The following is a 26,221-nucleotide window of genomic DNA, read 5'->3' as shown; positions in this document are numbered from 1 at the left end:
CTTACAGTTACTGAGAAATCGTCCCCCACCATATGCAGAGCATGCGATAAACTCAAACACCAGTGTAGATCCTACAGCCCCATTATCAGCTGAATCAACTCAGAGCCAGTTACAGGTTAGTCATAGTGGTTCCGCTACTTCAAGGATCCAAAGATCTATGCAGCTGATGGTTGTTCCCCGAATTTACCCTGATGTACCTATTTTAGATACTGCAACAAACTTACATTGGTTCAGATAGAGTCAACCCCAAATGTAATGCCCTCGATACAGTCACTGACAGTCCCAAGATACACCCCTATAACAGGATCACAGACCGATATGTCTGCACTGATTAGTCAGAGTCCAGGAATATTGCACCCATGACACACCCAAATGTCTGACCAAGCCCTGGTGTAGTGTCAGTACCAGTTAACGTAGGTCCAATCATACCGTTGTTCACCCAGGCAAATAATGAGAACAGTGAGATTGTTGGACAGAGAGCCATGAACCAGAGCATATCGGGAGGAAGGCTTGAAGAGAATGCAAGAATGATAACTCCCATGAGATCACCATTTGATGAAACAGGTCCATTGATTGATTAAGTCCTTTCAGGTCCTATTCCGGGTATGGTGACACCAGAGACCCCCAACATAACATAACAGCAAGGGCTAGGTGTAAGTCACAACAATGTTACATTACAAGGTTTGACAGCTCAGCGGGTAACTGAATGGTTAGAAAAATTGAGTTGCACACAAGGCGATCCTAGCGGAGGAAGTGCCCTGAATTTGACCAGGCTTAGACTAGAAGCAGAAGACCTTATTGGGGGAACAATGAGGTTTAACAGAATTGACACATTCAAAGAAGATGAGTTGTACTACTTGTGCAAGCTGATTACTAACAAAGCAGAAATAGTGCATCAGAAACCAGCAGACCTAGCAGAGAGATATGACATAGAGGTTGAGAAAAAGAAGCACTAGAGGAGGAGTTACAGGTGAGGCTTTGATTGAAGTGATTTTGAGACATGGTAATCGCAGGAATGAAAATTCACCTTAGAGAATTGATTCAGAGCATTCAAACATGGGGAGCATGAGACAAATGGGAAGGCAGATGGGTGAAGAAAAGAGACAAGAAGAAAAGGGATTCTGCGAATCTTACTACAAATGTGCAGCAGGTTGAGGACACAGTAAAAATCCTACCAATGAGAGACTCCAGGAGAGAATTTTGTACGTGTCCCTTGGAACAGAAGTGACATTCTGTCATTTACAAATGATTATCTCAGGTTGAGAAATAAGCCAGTAGAATGGTACTAGCAGACAGAAAGGTTTGTGAAGCTGACGAAATGCCTGTAGAAGAATTTGAACACCCTGTTAGAAATAGTAGTTCTAGCAGACGTATGAATTGAGTGCAAGAGAAGTGTAGATTGGTTGACAAAGGAACCACTGAGAGATCCAGCAACAGGTGCACCATCCCCAGACGTGATGAAGTATTACTATAAGGTGACTGAATTTTTTAAAATAAGAATTTCTCCCAATAATATTGACTGGCAGAGGATAGACCGGACAGCTCAGGAAGCAAAGGAGTCAATACATGCTTACTATGAGAGATTATTGTAGGCGTTCAAACATTACAGTGGTACAGAGACAATTGAGCCGAAAGTCATGATTCATTTTGTGTTCAGATTTGTTGAAGGATTGAGACCCGAAGTTAGCCAGATGATTAAGAGTCATTTGATTTCCTGGCAAGCAAAGCCGATTGATGAGCTGTTGCAGTATGCAAAGTACTGTAGTGATGAGATTGAGTTAATGCAGAGGAAGTTGAAGGAGAAAGCACAAACAGGAATGCAGGGAAGTTCTCAGCAACAGCAGCAGGGAAATGTGGTGTTTGAGAATCAGTCAAGAGGTAGAGGTCGTGGAGGAATGGGAAGCGTAAATCGTAGCCCAGATTTGAATAATGTGGTTCAGAGATATGTGCAAGGAATAAAGAGATTGTTGCCATGTCACACTTGCGGAGGGCTTGGACTTTGGAAGCGGAGCGTCTGATGTTAGGTCAAAAAGGTGTTATTCAGCAAACAAGCAATATCAATTTGTTTCTGAATGTGAGAGGACCGAGAATGAGAGGTCAAAATTCAAATTTTCAAAGCAATGTTAATCAGATGCAAGGTTTTCAGCCCATGCAACAGATCCAAATGCCACGTTTGCAAATGCCCCAGTCACAGCAAATGCAGCAGCAGGTTCAAATGGTACCTAGACAGCAAATTCAGATACCTCAAGCCCCAGTGGAGCAGCAGCAAGTGATGCATCCTCAGCAGGTCACGAGTCAAAGGTTTAATCAGAGTAATAAAACAGTACACCAATTCCCGTTACACAGTGAGAAAGGAATAAACGATGATTGGGTGAGTGAGAGTTTGGATGAATAGGAATGTGTGTTAGCAGCTTCACTAGAGGTAGATCAGAAAGTTCCATATGTAAAGGGAAAGGTAATGGTTCGCAAAGTTTCATTTTTGGTTGACACAAGAGCTACACACTCTACAGTAAGAACTGCAGAAGTTCCAAACCTGCCCCTTTCAGGGAAAACAGTACAGATTGTGGGAGTTGCAAACCAGTGTTTGACAAACCCAATCACATAACTACTTCAGGTTAAAATTGGCAATTTTAAAGGAATTGTGATATGTAATTTGAGTCTAGTATCCTTACTGGGAAGGGACTTGTTGTGTAAAACAAGATGTTTGATTACTTGCTCAAATGATGGAATTAAAATTCAGAAAAACAGTGATGATGAAGATGACCCGACCCCAGAAACAGATTGTGACACAGTAAATAAAGAGTACCCTTTGATTAGTTTCTTTCCAGTTTTCACAGTGAGAGATCTTCCTTCTGACAGGGAGCAGTTAAAATGAAGGTGTGGGATTTTACAGGAAAATACATTGGTCTGATAAAAGGAGTCGAGCCAGTAAAAGTTGCAGCTAAGCCAAATGCATTTCTTCCACAGATTCCTCAGTCTCACATGTCACATGTATGGATTGCATCCATAATTACAGGGTTTGTAAGCCAAGGCGTTCTGAAAGAGGTGTTGAGCAGTCCATGTAACTCACCGATAATGGGATTGTGAAAGCCTTGTGGGAAATTTCAAATTGTTCAAGACTTGAGAAAGATAAACGACATTGTGATTAAATGTTGCCCTGTAGTGCCAAAACCAGCGGTGATTTTGTTTCAGATCCCATGTGATGCTGAATGGTTCACAATAGTCGACCTGCCACAAGCATTCTTTTCTGTACCTCTTCTCGAGGATAGTCAATTTCTCTTGTTTCAAATTTTTGGATAGAGTCTACTGTTGGTGTAAAATTCCTCAAGGGTTTTCAGAGACACTATCCATTTTCAACCAGATCTTGAAAAAGAGTCATTGGAAATGCCTGTCCAATCCACTTTGGTACAGTACATTGATGATTTGTTGGTTGCATCAAAGACGAGAGAAGCATGCAAATATGATACTATTGCCTTGCTGAATCATTTGGGGAAGAATGGGCATAAAGTGTCCCTGGCGAAGTTACAGTACGGTCAGAAAGAAGTGAAATATTTGGGTCACCTAATTGAGAAAGGAACCAGAAAAATATCCAGAGAAATGGTCACAGCCATTTTGCAGATGAATCCCTCAGCCACACAGAGAGATGGCAGGATGTTTCTGGGAATGGTGAGGTATTGTTGTCAGTGGATTCCCAACTTTTCAGTCATTTCAAAGTAAGTGTAGAAGCTGACTCACAAAGAAGTCACTGATCCCTTAGAGTTAGAATAAGCCTTATGAAAGCATTTTCGGAATTGTCAGAGAATTTGTGCAAAGCCCCGGCTTTGGGAATGCCTGACTACACAAAACTCTTCACATTGTTTCATCATGAGCGTGATGCATGTTCTTTGTCTGTCTTGACTCAAGTCCATGTTGTTGTAAACCTCCCAGTAGCATATGTTTCAGCTACTTTGGACCCAGTTGCAGGAGTTTTACCAGGCTGTCTGCGTTCAGTAGCAGCGGATGGCTTGAGCCTCACTCTGAGTGAGAGCATTGTGATGGGACATCCTTTAACTGTCATGGTCCCTCACTCCTTTGAAGTTTTGCTTACCCGAACCAAAATGCGATATCTGACTAGTGCCAGGTTGACCCTTCATCCTGGGGTCCCCAGATGTATCAATCAAAAGGTGTACAGTGCTTAGCCCAGCACCCTTGCTTCCAAAAGAGAATGTTTAAATTGACAAATTGGATGAAGTTGAACATGACTGTCTTGAAGTAACTGATTTGTGCACAAAACTGAGACCTGACATTAGGGATACTCATTTGGAAAAAAGTGATCAAATTGTCTTTGTTGACGGTTCCTGTTTAAGAGATAACACAGGAGTATTGCGAGTGGCATATGCTGTATGCACAACTTCAGGTATATTCGAAGTGTCCTGGCTTCGAGGAGTATATTCTGCTAAAGTGGCAGTGTTGGTAGCCCTTACTAGAGCATGCCATGTTTCCTAATAGCTTAAAGTTACCATCTATATATACAGCCACTATGGATTTGGAAGTGTCCATGACTTTGGCCAATTGTGGTCACAGAGAGGTTTCCTGACCTCCTCTGGTTTACCAGTTAGAAATGGTTAAAGGATTCATGAGTTGTGACAAGCTATTCAATTGCCTGAAAAGATTGCTGTGGTGAAGTGCAGTGCACACCTGAAATCTCAAGATTTTGTATCAATGGGAAATGTATATGCGGATCAAGTCACGAGGTTTGGCGCATTGAATTATATATCATTCAAAGATAAATGGGAACTGTTACCTGATGAAGATGAAATGTGTCCTAATTGTTCTTTGCATATTGTAGATACAATGGAAAAATTGAAAGCACTAGAGGACAAAGTCCTTAAAGACGAGAAAAAGGAATGGGTCAAATTGAAATCTGCTCAGAGGGAGGACGATGTGTGGGTTTCAGAAGAAGGACGGGTGGTCCTGCCAAACAGTTTGTTGACTCAAATGTCTAGATATTAATATGGTTAAGCACATGTTGGAAGGGATGCAAGGGTTCGAACCTTGAAACAGTTTTGGTTCAATTCAAAGTGTAGACAGGTTGCTGATGCAATTTGCCATAGGTGAGTTACCTATGCATAGCAGATGAACGTCGGAAAAGGAACAGTGGTCAATATGAGCCACATTAGAAAAGTGGGAAGTCCATTAGCAGAATGCAGATGGATTTCATTGAGATGCCTGTGTGTGGAGGATTGAAATATGTGTTGGTGATTGTCTGTATCTTTAGCCTTTGGATTGAAGCTTACTCTACACGAAGAAATGACAGCCCCATAGTAGCGAGGCTACTGCTTACGGAACTGATACCACGTTTTGGGTTTCCGGTCTCTTTAGAATCAGATAGAGGAAGTCACTTCAACAATGAAGTAATTACATTGCTATGTTCAGCTTTAAACATTGAACAGAAGTTGCATTGTAGTTATCACCCTAAAGCCTCAGGACTTGTGTACCAGGTGAATGGTACCTTGAAATAAAAAATGGTGAAAATGTGTGCATCCATGAATCTGAAATGGCCTGACGCACTCCTCCTGATAACAATGAGAAACACGCCCTACAGGAAAACAGGATTGTTACCACATGCAATCCTTATGGGCAGAGCAATGAGGTTGCCAGCGGTCCCTGCCAATGCTTTTGCGAACATTACAGATGATATGATGTTGAACTACTGCAAAGGTCCAGCTGATGTGGTTCGCTCTTTCTCTCATCAGGTAGAAGCCACCACACTGCAACCGTCTCAAGATCAAGGCTACAACCTGAGAGCAGGTGATTGGGTTGTAATCAGAAAGCACATGAGGAAGTCATGTTTGGAGCATCGGAAGGGTCCATACCAAATAGTGTTGATCACTACTACAGCTGTGAAGTGCACTGGACTTCTGAACTGGATCTACGCCAGCCACACTCGGAAAGTACTGATTACTTTGGATGAGGAAGAAGGGTTGTTGAAAGTGCTAGCGTGCCTAGTCCTTAGTAAGTAAACTTACAAGGGGACGCGTATAGGTCGATTAACCTTTTGGAGCGCATGGAGTATCCCAGTCAATCGGTAACCAATGGAACATCAATAAAACATTATAATCAACAAGAAACACCAAGAAAAACCTTCTCTAATAAGAAAATACCATCACTCTCAAAAAGGTGGATCGTTTTTATTCCCTATTAGTTACAATTCTAATCAGAACCTTATTCGACTTTATTGTTAATCAAACTTTATTAGCATCTTAAGTAACTATTCACCAAGAATTATTGATAAGCAAAAACAAGCATCAACATAAGTCAGCAAATTCTTTAACATTTTGAATAATTCAGCAATGCAAGTCAGTCAGTCTACTGTCACCGTTCAGTCACCCTTGTCAGCCTACTTAATCAAATTAGCATCAGCATGTGGGTTTTCATGCGAAAACAATTTAGACAAAAATCATTAATTTGGAAAAATCTATATAAAGAGCGAAGAACATTTTAAAACAGCTCTTTTGGTACCTAGAAGAAAAAGCACAGGTTAGTCAGTCACTAAGATAGATCAGCAACAAGTAGTCTTTGTCTCCAGATCATCAGTCATTAGCAAGGATCAGGCTCACAGAGAGTAAGCCCAATTATCAGCACTTCGGACAATGTCTCCTGACGTCATCAACTTTCGCCTCTCTGCTCTGAATTTCCTTCCCTTGTTATGACTTTTTATAAGGGTCTCTCAGTCCGTCCCACAATTTGCTAATTGGTCAACCTTATCTGGGGTTAAGACTCTAACCTATAGTTTTTGTTTACCACTTGTTTGCGTCGGTTCAAGCATCAAGTTCCATTAGTTTGATTGGTCCTTCTGTCGATGAGAACATCATCCGGCTCTTCAGGTGACAACATTGTTGCTCACAGTCTTTTAGTCAGTGCTTTGATTGTTCAAGTCCTGGGAAAGTATGTTTAGCTTACTCTACATCAATGTTTAGCTTACTCTACATCAATTTGTCCTCATCATCTCCTGTCCTCTGGTACATTTGCAGAATTTTTCTGAACCCGTCTAAACTCTGTGCAGTTCAAGGTCCCTTTCTCCAGTTCTAGTCTTCGGCAGCTCATTGCGTCTCCACGTTTAAGCAAGCAAGGCCCAGTGCCAACCAGGCCTCTAGTTCGGCTAAGTTAAGGATATGAATCATCATAAAACATAGGTTATACATTCAAATATGACATATTAGTACAGAATTTTGAATATCTTTCCATTATTAAGCATTCTTAACACACATGTTGACCACTTCCCGTGGGCACATTTACCTTCTACAAGTTATTTTCAATTATTAGTTTCTTTTATCAATATTTCTCATTAGAAAATATACGCAAATCGTTAGAAATTGCTCATATTAGCATCTCTGCTCCAACAAGAGTACCAACAACGTCCAGACAAACTACAGAATTGGAGAGAGAAGAAGGCGAATCAGAGACTGAATCTGAGCAGACCACATCCAGTGTAAACACTCCTGTGAGAGACGAAGTGGATGAGATACAGGAGAGTGACAATGAACCAACGTCAACTGAGGTAGCAGGAGAGTCTAGTCAGAGGAGGGCTCTCCCAGAAGCAGACAGTTTTGAAAGTCAAACTGAACAAACGACAGACCCCGGGGGGGGAAGGAGTTGAGGCAGATCAAAGTCAAAACGATCTGACTCCTATGGAACCAGTTGCAGGACCATCAAGAGAAAACATTGTAAATCACGGAAAAGCTGCAAGTCCAGCACTGAAAAGAGCAGTGGCAAAAGGGTAATTGAAAGGAAATAAGTGGCCGAAATTGCAAACAAAGGAAAAGAAAGCAATTACAGTGACAACAATTGAGGAGGAAATTGACACCACAAGAAAGGAAGATTTGAGTGATGGTAAATTAAGTGGAGCTCAAAAGTTGAAAAGAAAGAGCACGTTAAGAGAAATAAGGAAATGAACTGTTGTAAACCTGTAAAACTGAGAAAAGAAAAAGGACTATTGAAAGTAACCGGAAAATACTTTTGATAACCTGATTTGACAAGCTGCTAAACTGATTTTGACAAAGCTACCTATCTTTGACAAAAGATCATGGAAGACAGACTGAAAGCTGTATATAATCGCTAAAGACTCAACATTTTGTTTTTGATTTTTGCTGCATAGCTATACATTTTCACTTTTACTCTCTGATTCTTTAAAGATCATGAGTAACCTTAGCCAGCAGGATAGGAAGAATAAAAACATTTTTGGGGGGAGGGGAGCCACGTGGCCTCCCTCCCCAGGCCGATCAGGGAACCTAGTCAAAATGGTTGGGGACCGCGGGGGGAGCCTGAAAAAAGCTCCTGCCAAGTCAAGCAAACAGCTATATCCAGGGGGTGGGCACCCTGCGACATTGCAGGAGCCAGCCCTGGGGGTGTCAGTCCCCAGTGCCATCTATGGATCCTCGATGGCGCCGTGCGGCCCCTCCAACTTAAACAGCCCCTTCATTATTTAAGTTCAGCCCCAGGGAGGTGGTGTCCCTGGGGCTGTGGGGGGAGCCAAGCAGTCCCTCCTTAATTAAGATAAATAGCTCCAAGAAGGTGGAGGTCCCTCGGGCTGTAGGGGGAGCACATGTCCCCCGCACACATAATTTGTTTGACCCCAGAAGGTGGCTGTCCCGTGGGCTGTGGGGAGGATGTGTGGCCCCCGTACTCATAATTTGTTTGGCCCTGGGGAGGTGGCAGTCCCTGGGACTGTGGGGAGGTGCACAACCCCCAGAACACATATTTTGTTTGACCCCCAGGAGGTGGTGGTCCCCAGGGTTCCAGGAGAGCTGCTCGTCCCCCAGGACTCATAATTTGTTTGGCCCCGGGGAGGTGGTGATCCCCCCTGCACTCATAATGTATTTAGCCAGGGGACGTGGCAGTGTCCCGCGCTTTGGGGGGATGCGCAGCCCTCCACATATACCATGTCTTTAGCCCCAAGGAGGTGGCGGTCCCCAGGGCTGCGGGGTTGCCGCATGGCCTGCCGCAAACACATGTCTTTAGCCCCGGAGAGGCAGTGGGCCTTGGGGCTGCGGGGAGGCCGTGCAACCCCCCCACATTCACAATGTATTTAGCCCCGGGGGAGTGTCGTTCCCTGGGGCATGGGTGGGCCAAGCGGGCATGCCCAAATTATAAAATGATTAAGCCCCAGGGAGGTGGTTGCCCCTGGGGCACAAAAATGTCCTAGGACGGGAGCCCCGTGCGCCCGCTCCTTTATTTTCAACATACCCCTGGACCTGGGCCACCCGGTTGCTTCATTAAAACAAGCGCAGGAGCTGACACTGCAAATTTACGGGAAATATTTTTTATAAAAAGTGATGTTTAGCCTGGCAGGGTCCCTCTCGGATGCAAGCACCAGGGCTAAGGGTTCAGGGTGTCCCTACCTGGCCCCTTTTTTTTCACATTTTTTTGTAGGGCTCGGCTGAAGCCAAGTATCAAGATGGCTGCCAACACTTCCTGGTTGAAGTGTTGACAGCCAATCAGAGCTCTACAGATCTCTGCGCTAGCTCGTCATTATTCACAAAGTTGTCTCGGCCACAGATATAAAAACTTGGATTTCTTCAAGTTTCTCCACAACTACTGAATGGATTCAGACCAAATAACACAAAATACAATCTACGGAACAAAATCTACCGTTCTGCCAAATTTGGTTTAATTCCATCCAGCGGTTCAGGCTGTAGTTGTGTTCAAAACTCCTATGTGAATTAACATGGGAAACAGAAGTTTTTTTAACCCCACTTTTTCTCGGTTCCCGCTTGACATATCACCTGAATGTTTCTGTGCGCAACAAGAATTCCTGGCACACGTTTTTTGGAAAAATTTTATGAAGATTCTTGAAATGACGCCAAAGACAAGTCAAAAAAAGCTTTTTTCTACGGAAAGATGGACCTAACTATAACTACCTACTGCTGACCTGAACTGACATAACTAAAAGTTCAGCACTTTGGGCCAGTCAGAAGACACCTTGTAATGTGCTCAGGAGATTATTAGATTCCGCATGCAACTGTAGTTCCTGGAACACAAGTTTCGATTAATTTAGCTAAATAAGGTAGAAGGCTACTAAGACTGTAATTTGGCATGTCAATACGGGATTGAGAGGCTGTTTTTAGTAAGAGTCTAACCATAGCAGTATTCCAGACTTCTGGAACCTTGTCTTACAAGAAGACCAATTCTGAAATTAGGTGAAACCCCCTCTGCAGATGTTTAATTTTACTGGTGGGTCGAATATCCTCGAGAGAAAAAAACTGTGTTTGTAGTGTGAATTGCAATAGTAGCATTTGTTAATGTTAGTACCAGTCTATTTGACAGCTGAAAGTTTCACATACTCTCCATTCCAAAATCTTTGAAGCAGATAAAAAGCCCTACTGCAAGATTATCTTACCAGATATGATTGTAGATGCATTTGTGTTCAGGCCAACACCATCAGGAAGTCCTTGTCATTGGAATTAAGGCTGTCAGCATCGTTGATAACTTTCTAGAAGAAATAAACATCATGCCTGTTTGTTTAGGCAGCATTTGTAAGTTTGTGTTTACTTTACAAATTCAGTCAATATCTGGATTACTTACCGGTATTGCTACTACATTAATTTTTATCCCTTGTCACTAGCCTTATTTTGAGAAGGCTCCATCTCCCTGCAGAAACTACCTACAGCTATATCTTCAAAAGAACTTCCTTACTCCTTCCTTGTTATACTCTTTGTAGAAAACTACTTGTTAGTTATCTTGCATGAAGGGAGGAAGACTTGGACGAAGAAGGAAAAATCAGAGCAATGGGATTACTGATAAATAATTGGGATATCACCTCCTGATTTCCCTTCCTCACCCCCATCTTCACGTGATCAGGCACACGTAAGTCATTTGTAAGCTTCAAAACTTACAAAAATTCCAGAGCAGTATGTGACACCCAAGTGTACGTTAATGAGTCAATGGAAATCCATTATCTTGAGACGGTAGATAAAAGCCTTGTGCCAAAAGATAAACATTTTTTAAAATTCACATCCAATCTGTAATGTGACACTAAGGAAGAAGGTACTGCCACATTGCAGCCTGACAAATGGGCGAGATGGAAGCCCCATAAACGTCTGCCCATGAGGTGGCTATATCCTATTATAATTGCTTTCTTTTTTGACAACTCCTTGTCTGAGAAATTCTCATGCTAGAAAAATGCAAGACTTCACCCAGAGATTTATGGTGGATGAAAAGGGAATAAACTTCAGCCAGCTAGGCCAACTTTGACAACAAGACTGTTGCAATGATGAATGATTATCCCCAGATAAATAGTAACAGCTCTATAAACATCTAAGAAATGCATGGATGCGCTAGCTGTCGAGCCATTCACGGTGCATCTTTACCAGTTTGGTGACAACAAGAGGATCCCTAAAGGTGACAAGCATGCCATAAACTTCCCTTATGCAGATGACCTGTTGTTGTACCTGAAGGAGGCAGAACATACTATCACTTTGGTCATTAGAGAACTGAACGTATTTGGAAACCTATCTAGCATGAATGTGAATTGTGGGAAAACTAGCCTGTTTCCTGTTCCCACTGAGATCTAGAGACCCCGCAGCCAAGACCTGTGGCAAAACCCTCTAAATGCAGTCAACCCCACACTGTGCACGATCTTCAGCTGTTTGCGGTGGGATTGTTTGGCATAGGGCCAAGCCGTGGGGACCCTATTCCAAAGGGCCTCTTTTTTTTTAAATGGTAGGGGGTCCACGTGGTCCCTTCTCCAAAACTATTATGGCCCTATGGACCTCATTCTCTAGGGCCATATATATTTTACAGGGGTGGGGTGGTGCATGCCCCCACGCCAGGCCTCATTAAGCCCTGGGCCTTATTTATTATGGGGGCCGAGTGCAACAGAAGGGTGCCACGTGACCTCCCTACCCGAGTCATATTAGGCCCTGAGGAGCCCATCCCCTAGGCACACTACTTAAAATATAGGGGAGGGGTCATGCAACTCCCCTCCCCTTGCCCTATGAGGCCCTGGAGACTTCAGTCCCCAGGCCCTCCCTGAGCTGGGTTAAGCCCTGTATACCTCATTCACCAGGCCATTACTAAAATTAAAGAGGAGGGGGCATGTTGCCCCCCAACTTCGAAGCTTATTAGGCCCTGGGGAACCCATTGCCAAGGGCATTACTAAAAATAAAGGGGAGTGGAGTTGCGCTGCTCCCTCCCCAAGCCTTTTTAGACCCCTAGGATGCCATCCCCCAGGGCCACTCATTTAGATAAAGGGGAGGAGGCCCCCCTCCTCAGCCTGTTATCAACTCCAGGGACCCATTGTCCTGGGGCACTAATGACTTAAAGGTGGGTGCCCACCAAGGGCACCCATCATATGCTTGTTGGGGGCCACAGGGGAAGCCCCAAGGCCTCCGCGGCCCCAGCTGGCTCCCCGCATGCAGCAGGAGCCAGCTTTGCTGCTGCCCCGAGGGAGCAACTATTAACTCTGCTCACTCCGGGTAGGAGCAATATTTGTATTTTTGGGGCAATGTTTTTTTTTTAAATAACATTTTGCCACACATTAGCAGAGGATCTGTGATCTGAAGAAACAGTGAACTGCAAAATTGAAAATATGTGTTGTTTATTATAGTGCATGTTCATAGCCTAGGGCGCCACATTCACCACTTTCCTCTCCTCATTTGTGTGAGACACTATTGAGTTTCTTGAATCTCTTTTCATGAGGAGTTCTGCTTTAATTGATTATTACATTATTGAGCTGATATTTGATGTTGAAGCTATATGCTTATGATTTCTGTCTCTTGAACTTGAAACTTTTTATGGGTTTCCAAGTGATACCTTTTCATTCCCATTTCTAGGATAGAATTGTTTAATTTACAGAACTCACTTAATGCATTTATCATGATTTATCAATTATTTCTTTTAACAATTGACAAATGAAGATGTGTAACTAGGAGATTTCAATAATAGAACCCTTTTAACTAATACCAAACTCTCATTATTAACCTAAAAATAGAATAGAGATTGTGATGACATTTTATTGTGATGTACAGCTCCTGATTAATCTCAGACAACATCAAAGATCCATCGACCTGTGAAGAGCAGCGGGAATTTCGCCCTGATCAAGAGGTGTCTTTTCTCGTATATATATCGCCAGTAGGTAGTTATAGTTAGATCCTAATTTCCATATGAAAAGCTATTTTTGTCTTGCTTTGGTATCGTTTGATGAATCTTCACTAATTTTTCAAAAGTCGTTTGACACTCACTTCAGCTGCTGCCTGGAATGTTTTGGGGTGATTCATGAAACAGGGACCGAGAAAAAGGGGAGGTCCCAAAACATGTTTTCCCCATGCAATTTCCCATAGGGATTTTAGACACTACTACAGTCCGAGCTGGATGGATTTACACCAAGTTTGACAGAAAGCTAGATCTCAGTCCAGAACTAAACTTTTTTGTAATTTGTTGTAAATCTGTTCAGTACTTTTTGCAGTTATGAAAGAAAAAACATTTCTGTATACTGTATATAGAGATACAGATCCACTGAGGATCTCCCACAGAGCACTAGAAGCAATGCCATGATTGGCTGGCCGCAACCTGAAATAAAAGTTGCAGCTGACATTTTGTCTATTGGCGCTCAGTCAGGGGAGAAATAAAGATGAAATAGGATATGAGGGGTCAGGATAGAGGTATTCCGACCGTATAGGACTGATGGAGGGGTCTTTGAGGGAACCCTCTAATCAGTGCTTTAAATGGAAAAATAGAAGTGCATGTACTCTGTAATAGAGTACCTGCTTGTTTCTGAGAAGTGCCGATACTCTCCAATTAAAAGTATTACGTTTTTCTTGAGATATGCCGGTACTCTTCCTCTCAAAATAAAAAAGTGCCGATACTCAGTACCGGAGAGTACCGGCCCATTTAAAGCACTGCCTCTAATTTATAACAGTTTACTACCTATGCTATGCCAGTACAATCCATTCCATTCACGTCTACTCTATGACACACCAATTCACTCTATTGTACTTTACTGCACACTGTGTTACACCACTCCACCGCTTGACTCTACCCACTATACAAAACTTTCCCTCCCTCTACGCTACTCTACAACAATCCACTCTACGCAGCTCCAATGCTTCACACTCTACTGTATTCTATGCAACTTCACTCTACAACACTTTACTACACTATATGGTACCCTCCAACACTTTACTCTTGTCTATACTCCTTCACTCCACTGTACAATAACGTACTATATTGCATGCCACTGTACAACACTCTACTCCACTTTACTCTACAATACTCAAGTCACCTATACCATGCTGTACGCAATTCTTTGTATGCCACTGCACACCATCACTCTGACACAGTACCCTACTCTATTTCACTACTCCACGGTACACCATTCCACTCCACTCAATGCCATTGTTCTCTATAACACCATATGCCAATCCACTGTATCACACTCTACAACACTGTCCTCTACTGTACATCACCCACTCTTCAAAAATGAGCTAGACTGTATGCCATTCTACTCTACTGTAGTCCACAACATTTTCCAATACTGTAAAAGCCCCACTGCACTCTACTTTACAACACAGTACTCTAATTTATGAAACTTTACTTTACCACTCCACACTACTGCGCTCCATTCCACTATAGTGTATGACATGTCACTCCACTTTATTACACTTTACTCCACTCTACACTACCCTTTTCCAGTGTACTTCACTCTATAATACTTCACTCTACTACACTTTATCCCACACTACAGCACTGCACTATACTCAGCTATACGCTGCTCCACTGTGCAACTCCACTCTACAACACTGTACTACACTCTATGCCACTCTACTCCACTCTATCACCATCCACTCTATGCCACTGTACTACATTGTATGAAACTTAATGACTCGCCACTCAACTTCTCTCTGATACGCCACTCCACTATGACACAGCACTCTACTCTATGACACTCTCCTCCACTGTACTCTACCACACTCCACTTGACAATACTCCACTCTATGCCAATTTACTTCACCCTACTCTACTCTAAACTCTCTACTCCACTCTTTGACAGTCTACGACACCCTATTCTCCTGTTCAATATGCATCCAACTGTACAACTCACTGCTCCAGTCTACGATCTTTGACTCTACTATCAGACATCATGCCACTACACTATATAACACTGTACTACACTGTACGATTCACTACTAAGCTCTACTTGTCTCCACTCAGTTCCAATTTACAGTACTCCAGTCTATGACAGTAGACCTTACAACACTCTCCGCCACTGTACTGTAAGAAACTCCACATAACAACTCTTCACTTGCAACACTGGACTCTATGATTTGAAACACATTTTTATTAAACATTTAAAAAAAAAATGAAATTCAATGAAAAAAAAAAGTTGAAGCTTAGTTATATCTAGGAAAACTTTTTTTTCCCTATACTAATCAAGTTTAAACTACACAAACTTTAGAAAATCCTAAAGTTATAGTTATAACTTTTATTTACAATTATTAACCACCTTGAAATTATTGTAAGTAGCAGACCTCTTTACACATTCTTTTCAGCTCGCTAACCAGACAACACTAATTATAACTCACCACTCTACAATACACTTTGTTCTCACAAATAATGATATTCCACCGTACAGCACTACACTGCACAAGACTGTCTGCCACTCTACTGCACAACACTACACTCAACAACACTGAACTATACAACACTCTATTCCACTGAACTACACTCTATGCCACTACACTCTACAACACTCTGCTACACTCTATGCCACTTTACTCAATGACAGCTTACTCCTCCACACTCCGTTTCATGACACTCCAGTCAGTGAACATCCACTGGACAACACTCAGCTCTACTGTTCGACACGGCACTCCATGATACAACACACTAGGCCATTCCACTGTATAACACTGTACGCCACGTCACTCTACTCTACTCAGCTCCACTTTATTTCACTTTACAATTCTCCACTCTAGGATACTAGTGTAGTGTGGTTAGTTTTACGTATCCTTTGCGCATTAGCTTCAGGCTTTAGGCCTTTGTGCACTTTGCCCTGGATGTATTTTATTCATTTGCTTGCAGCTCAGAGCCTCTGTGCACTTTGCTCTAAATGCTTTTTATTAGGCTTCGTACTGTTATTTTTCAAATAGCCAGTTCTACGGTCTTGTTTTTTATTCATATCACACTGTTTAGCCTACTTCAGCACTGGAGTTCTCCATAACACATTCCTGTTCACTCTGTGCTTCAGTCAAGGATACAGTCTGGTACATTGCCGATAGACGTGGTAGGAGTTTAGTCTTCGGCATTCCTGCGTAGGGACATTTTGTGATCACGCTGACATGTTAGTTATAAAATCACTTCCTTGTCCCAATACACGCAAGAGGGAGATTCCGACCAGGGAACCACAACTAGACGCTGACTGCCTTGTTGCAGATGCTCAACCAAGATCACAGGCCTTTGCTCAGGTATGAGGGCTGATGTCTCCCCAGTGATTCAGAAAGGCAAGCTAGAAGATTAACATGCTGTGCTCTAAATAGAACAAGCAGAGGGAGAGTAGAAACTATTCAACACAATGATAGCTTTGTTCTTATGTTTTACTCTCCTGGTGACTATTTCAATCCTACTGTGTTGTATTGTTCTGGTTATTGCGGCTCACACCTTATTATCTAAAATGCAGTTGTTTTATTAAAACATTATATAAAACTTATAATGCCTTTGTCATTTGTATATGAGATCATACTGTAAATGAGAGAGTTGGTTTGGATCTGAGTGACCACGACTTCCCTGAGAAGTTCCAAAGATGTCATGCGCTCGGCTGCCCAATCATCTCTTCCCCGTGGGAGAAATGTGCACTGCTAGTTAGCCGGAGCAAAAAACGGATTTTAGGGTGACAGAGTTCTTTACACGTGGGTCAGATTCAGTCCCCCACACCGTTATCGTTCCTGCTGCCTAGAAATCCAGTAGTCTCATTTAGGATAATGAGAACCCACGCGACACTAGACTCTACAACACTCTCCTTGACTGTACTGTACAACACTCCACTATGTGCCACTCCAATCAATGACACTCCACACTACAGTTTGAAACACATTTTTATTAAAAAATGTAAACCATTAACATACAGTGAAAAAAACAATGGTTAAGGATAATTAATAGTCAGAAATTCATTATGTGTTCTTTCTATACAAACCCAACATAAAATACACAAATATTTAAAATTGTAAAGTTATAATTACATATTTATTATTCATGCACCACCTTCAAATTACTATAAGACATGAATCTCCAAACACAATCTTGTCACCTCACTCTGCACACTACATTAAATATAACTCATGTCATTTCTGTGCACGATTTATACATTGCATACAACATCAGGTAGAGCAGGTGAAATCATAGCGTTGATAACAACACTTATAACTTCTCAAATTACATTATTTGTCACAACACAGTTAATAGTAGAATGGCAAGTTATAGTTAGTGTTGTCTGGTAAGTGAGCTGAAATAAGGTGTAACGAGCTCCCCTATTTATATTAATTTGAAGGTGGAGGATAAATTGTAAATTAATTAAAGTTTTAATCATAACTTTAGAATTTTTAAAGTTTGTGTAATTTAAACTTGGTTTGTATAGAGAAAATATGCTTTCCTAAGTATATTATAACTAAGCTTTAATCTTTTTTCATTATATATATATGTATATATATATATATGTAAGTATATATATATATATATATATATATATCCAGAGTCCAAATGTTGATAAAGAAAGCCCTCACTTAGCGGCCAGTTCAATAGAAGTTTATTCCTGGAATACTTGTTTCGGCCGTGAACCAGCCTTGCTCACATACAGGAACTAAGTTCAGACAACAGACCCCATCCCAGTAAAAAAAAGTGATCTAAAATTGAGCGCCATCTTAGAAGGGAGTAAGAGTATATATCAACGTATTTCAACATAGAGTGTAATTGAATGCATCCAATTGAAATTACAAAACATTATAAAAACCACATACAATGTATCAAAAACATTCATCAGGAGAAAGGATACAGTACAAATTGAATTGCATTTAAACTTTGGAAGCTTGTCTGACCATAATTTACATCATAAATATCACGGTGTGACATGACTAATACATGAAATTACTTCCATATTGGAATAGTAGCGTGTGCATGTACCTTAGAGTACTGTCATATCCAAGAATTAAAAATTATTAATAATGAGCAGGGGGTGGTCTCAGACCCAATATTAGGACCAAGCTCACGATTCATAAGTACAATCATTCAAAATTCATGTACTTCTCTCAAGGAAAACTCGCTAGTGTCCTTGGATAAACACAAAATTAATTAATACTCAATATAACATAATATGTAGATTTGTTTATGAAAATTGTATTTGAAAATGCTATTGAATAAATAATGTGATCACAACTTTGTGGTACACAAGATTCAAAAATATATACTAGCTCATGTAGTGCTCTAGGGACAGATCCTGTCTCCATATTTGAACTATAAACTATGTAATGCAGTCTTATACGGTACCCAAAACCAGTTTGTCAAACTCCAGATACAATAATGTCAACACATATATGTGATGGGGTACCCAAATTTAAATTATATACATGCTCCTGTTGTACTATAGGAACAGATCATGTCTCTAATTTAGAACATAATCCAAGTGATGCAGTTCACTTCCGGAACCCCAAAACATGATCAGCAATCTCATAATAGATAATGTCATTAAATAAGCTCTATCAAACAACTCCTACTTCCCAGCTCACTGGCACAAAACAAATCTAAATAAGCCAGTGAATCAAAACTATATTAAAGTGCAAAATCTTATCTCAGTGACTCACCACACTGTCTTAGTGTAGATGAAGAAAAGGCTAGAGGTGCTCCTGAGCCGCCACCATGGGCGAGATCTGGTCCAATCCCCTTCCTTTCTTCCTGTAAACAAAAACACATCATTTAAAAATATATCTCAGAGTAGATTTAAACAGTGGGAAATAGCAGCAAGAAAATGTATACATATGCACATCTTAGAGATTACACTTGACTGTCAGTGACAGATGCTTAGTCATGGTGTGAATGCATATTTAATTCTTCATCAAGATTCAGACCACTTGAGGCCAAAGTTTCCAAAACAATAATCAATTGAGATTCCATCTTCCGTAACTATAGAGTATGATTGCCCCCTCTAGGATTCCTACCAATGTGTTCACTGGCACAGGCACAAAAGAATAACTTTGTATGATCTCTGGAATGTATTTCATGGGAGTGTCATACTACTGGACATTTGGGATCGCCCTGATCAATGGCACACATGTGTTCCAATATCTGTCTTTTGACAGTACAGGTGGTGCTACCAACATATCTCAGAGGACATGGGTATTCCAAGATATGAATGACAAACTGGATGCTACAGGCAAGGAATGGCACGATGGGCCCTTTATGTTGACTCACAGTGACATATTCTTTTCTCATGTAACTATACAGGCTTTACAACAGCCACAAGGAAAAAAGCCCTTCAAACGCAGTTAATTTACACCTTTTATCAGTGTAATGTCACTATGTATGAGGGCGTCACACAAAGATTTGTTTTTTTCCCTATGTAATACTTGGATTTTCTCCAATCTTTTCACCAATAACTGCATCATTTCTCAAAAATCCCCCAATATTTTCTCACAATCTGCCGTACCTGGGTACCTGGAAAATCACTCTAGGTATGGGGTCCTCGTTTCTGTCAGAAGTGTTAGTGAATAGAATCTCCTCTCTTGAAAACACCCCCTCAACTCATTTAATGGCCTTCTCAAGTACCCAGTCAGGCTTAACCCCTCTCCTTGAATCTCTTTATCAACACACTGCATTATGTAGTATATGCAACCTCAGTGCTGCAGTTCCTCTTAGCCCTGAGTAGTTTACTAAAGGGAATACTTCACTTAAGATTGTCCACGTCACCACTAATGCAACAGACTATTCCCCGCAGTGGGCTTGCTAAAAAGGCAGGTGTGCTGTTCTTCATTGGATATTTCAACAGTGACAGCAAGGAATTCTTTGCTCTTTCTACTGGTTGTCAATGTAAAATGTAGATTATGTTCATTGTTCTTCAAGATCCCTATGAATTCCTCAACTTCCACTTCTGACTCTTTCCAAATGACAAATAAATCGTCATCTCCAGGATCATGTCAGTATGGTCCAAAAATCCCAAAAGTGTAGCACACAGGACATGGCAACAACCAGAAATACCAGACTCATGGTCAATGACCTTATAAAGAGACCTCACATCCAAAGTGGCCAATGAATCCCCGAGATCTTGCCAAGAAAATCTGTAGTGTCACTCACATATGATGGTAAACTGCTGACAAAATCTCAGAGAACCACATCCACACATTTGGACACATTCTCATGAGCACTTCCCCTAGAGGGCTCGATGGGTCTCCCAGGGAGGTTTGATCTTTTGTTTTAATCTTAGGGAGAAGATAAGTGGTAGGTAGCCTAGGGAATTTCTTCTTCAGAAAAAAATATTCTTCTCACTCTAATAGGACCTTATCTCTTCACACAGTAAGACTGTCCCATAGTGCAGTTATACTGGCATATGTTGCCCTATTTGTTTTTTCATATGAGGTAGCGTCATTGTATCATTGCAAGTAGTTGCATTGCCTCCTCAATATATTTGGTTACGTCCCAAACAACAATCTTCCCACCCTTATCCGCAGGGTGGATAACAATATTGTCATCTATTGCTAAAGATTCCAAAGCTGCATTTGTTTAAGGGAAGTATTGTGTTTTGTATATTCTTTGTAATACGCCAGAACCAACCATGCCTTATAAGACATTTTTTTCTACTTCTCATAGGAGATGACCCACTGCTGGCCTCCACCTGTCTCAGCGATCCAGACACCTGCAAATGTGGAACAGCATAAGCACCCTTTCGTCAACAAGGTGAGTTATATTTTTCCACCCTTGTAACAAGTAACCCATGAGTTGATCAGATAGACAAGATGGTAATGAATGACTGTATAGCTTTTCTCAAAAAAGGGAAATGATGATAGGTCTGTAGCTTTCAAGGACGACTGGAGAAAGAGTTGTCTTATTGTACTAGTATGGCAAATATTAGCGACTACATAAAGGGTCCAGACACATAAGTAATCATTGTGACTACAGAGGAAGAAGAGTGGAAAATATGCATTAGCTCTGCTGCAGTCCATGGATCTAATAAGGCATGTTTGTCTTTGAAGTTAACTATCTGCAGTGGAAAAGAGTGTAGGTGAGAAAACGGATATCAGGGAGTAGAGGCCTTCACAAAAAGAGTATAATGGCTCTATAGGAATTTAATTAGAACAAACCTAGCTAGGGACAAAGGATCATATGGAGGATTGAGCTAACACATTCAAATGTTTTAGGAAGAATAAGCACAAAGGCAGATATAATGAAACACTGTGTACCAGATAAAGAGAGGGAAGGGGCTTGTTGTTGCGAAGTGCTATGTGTGACTCAATAGGGGATTAGAATTAATGAGTTTTTGTGTTCATTTACAGTTTGTGGTGCTCTAGCCATGCCAAGCAAGCCGTTCACATGTCCATGTAGAGGTAGGAGAACAGCTGGGTTTCCATCAGCAGAGCCTCAGTTGGCTTAAAGGTGGAAACCCTTGATTGGGTGCCAGAGCCCTAATTAGGACATGTCGATCATCACTAGAATTCTCTTCTTGGGACTTGCAAAGTGGAAATCGCTTGATGGCACTCACATTCAGGAAGAAACTCCCTGGGTGTCTCAGTCATTGACATTTTGGTTTTCAAAGGCCCTCTTTTGGGTTTGTTAAGGAAAAACAAAAAACTTTGGTGAGTGAGCATACCAAACCTAGAGCTTACCCTATTTTTACCCTATTTTTGCAGTGGTGGTTGTACTGAGCACTTTCGGTATTCCCCTCCAGGCTGAGATCTCTGAGAAGGATCGACAGTCATAGCCTGCACTGACTTGGAAGGCAGGCAGTCTGTAAACCAGACTCTAAAGGAGTTCTTCTGCTGGTCCAAAGAATGAAATGTATCCAAAGAAATGATAAGGTGAAAAATCTTTTAAGGCATAATATTGTTTTTAGAAAATCAAGAAATAGTTCATCTTGTCCAATCTCGGAAAAGGAAGCAGAGTAGCCTTCTTAAAAAGTATAAAAAGTTTCTGTTTTCTGTCAGAGGACGCAGATAGTTTTGAGGTGAAATACTCCAATTTAACGATTTTGCACCATCTCTTGTGATTTTAGGGCACTTCAGTCAGATGTATTAACATTAGGAATACTGATTGCCTAATGTAAGAAACTCTTTTGAGTTTCATAAGGGATTCCTAGTGGGTCACAAATAGACCTACCTCAGGCATGTTAATGAGGTACATCTCAATTTGTGACCCATTAGGAATCGTAGCCATCACAGGGATTGTGGCCTGCTGGGGTCAGCAGACCACCATGTCTGTGATTGCTTTTTATTAAAGCAATCTATTTTCCCTAAAGAAAAACAGAATGTGATTAAAAAGAGAAAATGAAAAGTTTCATTTTTATTATTTAAGAGTAGGCAGTGGTCCAAGGGACCACTGCCTGCTCTTAATATATTTTTTAAACATTCTCAAAGGTGAAGTGGCTCCAAGGGGATCCCTTCCCATTTGCGAATGGGGCACCACCAACTTTGAGTTGTTGCTAGTGTGTTAATTTTTTGTGACCGTAATTCAGTTGCAAAACATTCATACATCCCATTCTGATTCACTATTTGAAAGGGATGCCCTGAACACGCCTCTTACACATACCGAATTGGTATGTATTGACAATTCCAAACTGCAATTCAGTAACATGTTTCCGAATCACACTTTGGGATTAATACATACCAAAATGCATTTTTCTGGACACAAACAGTCCAGTTCTGTGAACAATTTTGACTATCGTGTTTAAAAACCTGTATTGTAGAACCAGGTTTGCATTTAGTGTTTCTTTTTGTTTCCTCAGATATTAAGGCCCTGATTTATACTTTTTTTGCGTCTCATTACTGTCATTTTTTTTACGCAAAAGTGGCGCAAACTTACAAATACAATTGTATTTTGTAAGTTTGCGCCGCTTTTGCGTCAAAAAATGACAGTAATGCGGCACAAAAAAGTATAAATCAGGGCCTAAATATCCTACTTTGTATCATGTATGTGATTGTATCATTATACAGGTCTACCAGTACTAGTGCTTCTCTGTTAACAACCTTAGTGAAAGCTTTTAGGGTAGAGTTAGATCAATGAAGGTCAGCTAGTATACACTAGGTACATTTGAGAAAAGGCTAAACACATTTCCAGGTTTAGGGCTCTCAGAAGCATCTAATGAGAAAGCAAGGAAGCTTCAGTGTGCATAGCATGGATTGAAATGGTTTAGGGGAAAAGTGACAGAGGTAAAGACTTTTGTTGAATGGAGAGTCTTCTGAGGAGAGAGACAGCCATTGTAATGCCATGGATCAGTTAAAGGACCCCTCAAGTTTAGTGTCCTTATGAGAAGCAAAGGTGGTGGGATGGAGGGAAAGATAAACCCCTTTGGAAATTACTCTGGCATTTGTAAGAAGGTTTATCCCCCCGAAAGAAAGTCAATCAAAAGAAAAACAAATGAAGGGGAATACATGAGACAGGATACTAGAAAACCTCACCAGAAGTCAGGGCTGAGGTAAATAATAGTGAATACACCACAATGAAAAAATCATGCATTTGAAGAGGAAATGACTGGCTGCAGAGTACAGTAAAAGATTTGGAATGGTGCCTTGATGGCGATAAAAATAAGCAGTGGAAACTGAGAATTATTGTATTGAAAAGCCTTAAACTTGATATAGTGCATCAATGCTGTGTGCTTAGGAATGTGTTGGGGAATATAGAGTGGGGTGTATCTGGCAGGAAAAAGAAGCAAGTTGTAACACTGTACTAACTGTACAACTCAATGGAGGTGTTGTGTAGAGCATGTAGGAAGTTGGCTCTGTATGTGCTATTTCAAAGTAAGGAATAGCATGCACAGAGTCCAAGGGTTCCCCTTAGAGGTAAAATAGTGGTAAAAAATAGATAATACTAATGCTCTATTTTGTGGTAGTGTGGTCGAGCAGTAGGCTTATCCAAGGAGTAGTGTTAAGCATTTGTTGTACATACACATAGACAATAAATGAGGTACACACACTCAGAGACAAATCCAGCCAATAGGTTTTTGTATAGAAAAATATCTTTTCTTAGTTTATTTTAAGAACCACAGGTTCAAATTCTACATGTAATATCTCATTTGAAAGGTATTGCAGGTAAGTACTTTAGGAACTTTAAATCATAAAAATTGCATGTATACTTTTCAAGTTATTGACAAATAGCTGTTTTAAAAGTGGACACAGTGCAATTTTCACAGTTCCTGGGGGAGGTAAGTTTTTGTTAGTTTTACCAGGTAAGTAAGACACTTACAGGGTTCAGTTCTTGGTCCAAGGTAGCCCACCGTTGGGGGTTCAGAGCAACCCCAAAGTCACCACACCAGCAGCTCAGGGCCGGTCAGGTGCAGAGTTCAAAGTGGTGCCCAAAACACATAGGCTAGAATGGAGAGAAGGGGGTGCCCCGGTTCCGGTCTGCTTGCAGGTAAGTACCCGCGTCTTCGGAGGGCAGACCAGGGGGGTTTTGTAGGGCACCGGGGGGGACACAAGCCCACACAGAAATTTCACCCTCAGCAGCGCGGGGGCGGCCGGGTGCAGTGTAGAAACAAGCGTCGGGTTTGTAATGGAAGTCAATGGGAGATCTAGGGATCTCTTCAGCGCTGCAGGCAGGCAAGGGGGGGGTTCCTCGGGGAAACCTCCACTTGGTCAAGGGAGAGGGACTCCTGGGGGTCACTCCTCCAGTGAAAGTCCGGTCCTTCAGGTCCTGGGGGCTGCGGGTGCAGAGTCTCTCCCAGGTGTCGGGACTTAGGATTCAAAGAGTCGCGGTCAGGGGAAGCCTCGGGATTCCCTCTGCAGGCGGCGCTGTGGGGGCTCAGGGGGGACAGGTTTTTGTACTCACAGTCTTAGAGTAGTCCTGGGGTCCCTCCTGAGGTGTTGGATCGCCACCAGCCGAGTCGGGGTCGCCGGGTGCAGTGTTGCAAGTCTCACGCTTCTTGCGGGGAGCTTGCAGGGTTCTTTCAAGGCTGCTGGAAACAAAGTTGCAGCCTTTCTTGGAGCAGGTCCGCTGTCCTCGGGAGTTTCTTGTCTTTTCGAAGCGGGGGCAGTCCTCAGAGGATGTCGAGGTCGCTGGTCCCTTTGGAAGGCGTCGCTGGAGCAGGATCTTTGGAAGGCAGGAGACAGGCCGGTGAGTTTCTGGAGCCAAGGCAGTTGTCGTCTTCTGGTCTTCCTCTGCAGGGGTTTTCAGCTAGGCAGTCCTTCTTCTTGAAGTTGCAGGAATCTAATTTTCTAGGGTTCAGGGTAGCCCTTAAATACTAAATTTAAGGGCGTGTTTAGGTCTGGGGGGTTTAGTAGCCAATGGCTACTAGCCCTGAGGGTGGGTACACCCTCTTTGTGCCTCCTCCCAAGGGGAGGGGGTCACAATCCTAACCCTATTGGGGGAATCCTCCATCTGCAAGATGGAGGATTTCTAAAAGTCAGAGTCACTTCAGCTCAGGACACCTTAGGGGCTGTCCTGACTGGCCAGTGACTCCTCCTTGTTGCTTTCTTTGTTCCCTCCAGCCTTGCCGCCAAAAGTGGGGGCCGTGGCCGGAGGGGGCGGGCAACTCCACTAAGCTGGAGTGCCCTGCTGGGCTGTGACAAAGGGGTGAGCCTTTGAGGCTCACCGCCAGGTGTTACAGCTCCTGCCTGGGGGAGGTGTTAGCATCTCCACCCAGTGCAGGCTTTGTTACTGGCCTCAGAGTGACAAAGGCACTCTCCCCATGGGGCCAGCAACATGTCTCTAGTGTGGCAGGCTGCTGGAACTAGTCAGCCTACACAGACAGTCGGTTAAGTTTCAGGGGGCACCTCTAAGGTGCCCTCTGTGGTGTATTTTACAATAAAATGTACACTGGCATCAGTGTGCATTTATTGTGCTGAGAAGTTTGATACCAAACTTCCCAGTTTTCAGTGTAGCCATTATGGTGCTGTGGAGTTCGTGTAAAACAGACTCCCAGACCATATACTCTTATGGCTACCCTGCACTTACAATGTCTAAGGTTTTGCTTAGACACTGTAGGGGTACAGTGCTCATGCACTGGTACCCTCACCTATGGTATAGTGCACCCTGCCTTAGGGCTGTAAGGCCTGCT

General features: G+C 42.1%; 1 protein-coding gene across 1 annotated transcript in view; it reads left to right on the top strand.

Annotated features, from left to right (window-relative positions):
- The window catches only part of AFF3 (ALF transcription elongation factor 3), a 2,012,018-nt gene that overhangs the window by 1,268,048 nt on the left and 717,749 nt on the right, over window positions 1-26,221 (top strand). Inside the window, exon 5 of the mRNA XM_069204392.1 lies at window positions 20,827-20,913. Within this exon, the coding sequence (XP_069060493.1) occupies window positions 20,827-20,913 (87 nt within the window). The remainder of the gene's footprint in view (window positions 1-20,826; window positions 20,914-26,221) is intronic.

The sequence above is a fragment of the Pleurodeles waltl genome, chromosome 8, assembly GCF_031143425.1.
Source record: "Pleurodeles waltl isolate 20211129_DDA chromosome 8, aPleWal1.hap1.20221129, whole genome shotgun sequence".
NCBI classification, from domain to species: Eukaryota; Metazoa; Chordata; class Amphibia; order Caudata; family Salamandridae; genus Pleurodeles; species Pleurodeles waltl.
The sequence above is the reverse complement of the archived record's forward strand: the minus strand, read 5'-3'. Positions and strand labels throughout refer to the sequence as shown.